The sequence below is a fragment of the Emiliania huxleyi genome, assembly GCF_000372725.1.
Source record: "Emiliania huxleyi CCMP1516 unplaced genomic scaffold EMIHUscaffold_7147, whole genome shotgun sequence".
In the NCBI taxonomy this organism is placed as follows: Eukaryota; Haptophyta; order Isochrysidales; family Noelaerhabdaceae; genus Emiliania; species Emiliania huxleyi.
This window is the reverse complement of record NW_005196641.1, coordinates 1-1,376: the sequence shown is the minus strand read 5'-3', so window position 1 is coordinate 1,376 and position 1,376 is coordinate 1. Positions and strand designations below refer to the sequence as shown.

Sequence of the window (1,376 nt, the reverse complement as noted above, 5' to 3'; positions counted from 1 at the left end):
GACATTACCCCAGTCGGGGCAGGCCCAGAAGAGCGTCCACTCGCAAGAGCACTGCTCTGCTCCGAACGCGCCATCGATGCCGCGCGACACAAAGCCCATGATAGGAGCGACCAGCCCGCCGCCGTCCTCCTCGTGGCCGGGGCCGTAGTACGGGTCGCGAAGCGCAACCGGTCCAGGTTTCGCTTCCTATCATGAGCAGCGGGCCAAAGGGAATGGGGACTAGTCCGACGTACGAATGCGCCACGCTGCCCGGCGTTTCTCACTTTCCGGGACAGCCCCGCCCTTGTGAGGCAGGAAAGTGACGGCTACCCCGTACGCCCTGGTGCTGCTACCCCGACGCCGACCGCCCATTCCCCCCTCCTCGTTCCCCCCTCGAATGCTCTGGACCCCGACAAGCCGCCCGACGTTGGGCCTCTGCCCCGCACGCTCCCGCCCCTCTGCCCCTCACACACACCCAGGCCCGACATGCACATACAAGACAAACCCGGCGTCCTGCTCTCAAAAGAAAAGAAAAAATGGGAAGGAGGAGACCAGCGGGGGAGACTCCCCGCCTATGCAACACCCCAGAGAGGGGCTGCCATCGCCGAAGCTGTGCCTAAGCATAACTCCCAAACCCGCAGCGGCCCGGGGGGCCTTGGGGGCAGCCTGCCGGACCGCTGTTGCACGGGGCCAATTTATTTTTGGGCAATTTATGGCCAATTTATTTTTGGCCAATTTATTTTTTGTTCGCTGGCGTCTGGGCGGCGTTTGCACTTCGACATGGATCCCGAGGAGGCGGCCCTCGTGTCGGCGATCCAGGCGGAGGACACCAGCGACGAGGCTATCAAAGCCAAGGAGCAGGCCATCTACAAGCTCGGAGAGCTGTACGCGCGCAAGCGCGAAGGCGACAAGGTCGCGGCACTCATCTCGTCGCTGCGCCCCTTCTTTGCAATCATACCAAAGGCGCGGACGGCCAAGGTGGTGCGGACGCTCATCGAAGAGGTCGCCAAGATCCCCGACTCGATGGCGCTCCAGATGCGGCTCTGCAACGAGAGCATTGAGTGGTGCCGCGCCGAGAAGCGCTCATTCCTGCGGCAGCGGATCCAGACGCGGCTGGCGGCGCTGCTGCTCGAGTCGAAGCAGTACACGGAGGCGCTCGCCCTGCTCTCCGAGCTGCAGCGCGAGGTCAAGCGCCTCGACGACAAGCCGCTGCTCGTCGAGATCAACCTGGTGAGGCGGGAGACGTGGACAGGGCAGGGAGGCACAGACGCACGGAGGCTGGGAGGGAGGAAGGTGTTGAGTGGAGCGGTGAGTAGGAGGGAGGGGGTGAGCCGCGCCCGCCCGCCGCCCTGCAGGTGGAGAGCCAGGTCCACTTTGCTATCCTCAACCTGCCAAAG

General features: G+C 64.2%; 1 protein-coding gene across 1 annotated transcript; it reads left to right on the top strand.

The window, feature by feature from the left end:
- Window positions 1–759: 759 nt before the first annotated feature.
- On the top strand, window positions 760–1,346 carry EMIHUDRAFT_124916 (hypothetical protein; the record flags this gene model as incomplete). The annotated part of the gene is made up of 2 exons (XM_005761281.1): window positions 760–1,209; window positions 1,335–1,346. Coding segments are annotated over 2 exons (462 nt in total), but the record flags the coding sequence as incomplete, so codon positions are not given.
- Between the last annotated feature and the right edge of the window lie 30 nt (window positions 1,347–1,376).